At 41.7% G+C, this 1,538-nt stretch overlaps 1 protein-coding gene across 1 annotated transcript in view; it reads right to left on the reverse strand.

Annotated features, from left to right (window-relative positions):
* The window catches only part of LOC106734258 (oral-facial-digital syndrome 1 protein homolog), a 1,465-nt gene extending 194 nt beyond the window's left edge, over window positions 1-1,271 (reverse strand). Inside the window, exons 1-2 of the mRNA XM_014585654.2 lie at window positions 1,100-1,271; window positions 544-608 (exon numbers count right to left, since the gene is read on the reverse strand). Of these exons, the coding sequence (XP_014441140.1) occupies window positions 544-608; window positions 1,100-1,249 (215 nt within the window). The 5' untranslated portion in view covers window positions 1,250-1,271. The remainder of the gene's footprint in view (window positions 1-543; window positions 609-1,099) is intronic.
* Window positions 1,272-1,538: the final 267 nt, after the last annotated feature.

Below are 1,538 nucleotides of genomic sequence, written 5' to 3' on the forward strand. Positions count from 1 at the left end.
GGGAAAGACAAAGATTAAAAATTTAAAAATTCATGTCAACTTTAGATTCTTTGGATTGTAATGTTCTCATTTCTTTGTGGGGTTTTTGCCTTCACATACAATTTGTATCGGGATCAATTTCACAAGTTAAAAATGCCTTTTTTTTTTTTCCCCCCCCTGGTTAGAGGGCTTGTGCACTCACCAGAGAGAGGAAGAGGAGAAAGCAGCCCCCTTCCCTGGGGGGAGTGGGGGGATGGTCATGCGACAATCCCTTCTCCATTGTTCCACCTGGCTGGGATTTTGGGCATGCATATGCACAAACACACCTGTCATGTTTCTCAAACTGCCAGGTCTGGGATTTGAACCTCGTGTGGTTGGCCATGTGAGATCTGGCTGCTTTAACCACCAAGTCACTGAGCTGGCCCAGATTTTTTTTTTAAGTCAGTAATTTTGACTGATTCAATAACTTCATATAGGCAATCTCAATTCCCTGAGCATTTTTCTTAGCTACCATATTGAGCAATAATGATTTGGTAAGGAATATAGGGTTTGGGGAAACCATACCTTTCATCTTTGTCACTAGGTGGCAGCGTGTCCACTACTGAGCCATCTCTGTCCTTTTTTGAGCTCTGATACAAAAAAGGGGGAAAGAATTTTGAAATTAGATAGGCAATAATTTCATAAAACACTTTGATTTCTCCAAGAATGGTTACTGAAATGTATATGTGATTTAAGGAAAAGAGGTGAATTCTTAATAGAAAATTTAGCGAGCAAATAAAAACTACATGGCATGCATTTGTAGCACGCCCAATATTTCAGGCTTACATATAAAATATTAATGTTTCAGCACTAATGCATTCATTATTTGAGGGCAGTTCATTATTTCCTTCTTAGAATAAGAGACATCCCAACCTTTATAAACTAATAAGCAAGAGCTATAAAATTTTATCAAGAGTGTAATACATTTAAAAGCCTTAAGCTTCCATCTGAACTCTGGATTTTCTATGCCTGCAATCTTTTTATCTTCAAGGAGAAGATACATTTCTGTCCAGGTCTTAAACCACAGAAGCACTTGGTGTCCCTCCCCACCCACAGAGTGCCCTGCCCACGGCATCAGCACCTGATCTGGCAATTCTTGCTCTTGCCTCTGCTGGATGATTTTCATGTATTTCTCTAAAGGGTTTTGACTGTGAGCAGATTTGTCCTTCGATTCTTGCATACTCTTTTCTAATTCTTTTTCCATTTCAATCTTCAATGATTCCTCAATCATCCTCTATAAAACAGAAGGGCACCAATATAGGACACACGTACTCAAATGTATGATTTTAAAATCTTGTGTTTAGGAGACCAGCAGTTAGCGTAATGGCTATGTCGCTGGACTCCCACGTAGTTGACCGCGGTTCACGTCCCGGACCTGGTGGCTTAAAACTCACGCCAGGCGCGTGTGCGTGCGTGCCCAGGATCCCAAGAGGAGAATGGAGGAGAAGGGATTGCAGCATGGCCATCCCCCCTGGGGGGTGATTTCTCGCTTTCTGTCTCTCTCTGTCTGTCTGGCAAGC

Source organism: Tupaia chinensis, unplaced genomic scaffold (genome assembly GCF_000334495.1).
Source record: "Tupaia chinensis unplaced genomic scaffold, TupChi_1.0 Scaffold150243_1, whole genome shotgun sequence".
NCBI classification, from domain to species: Eukaryota; Metazoa; Chordata; class Mammalia; order Scandentia; family Tupaiidae; genus Tupaia; species Tupaia belangeri.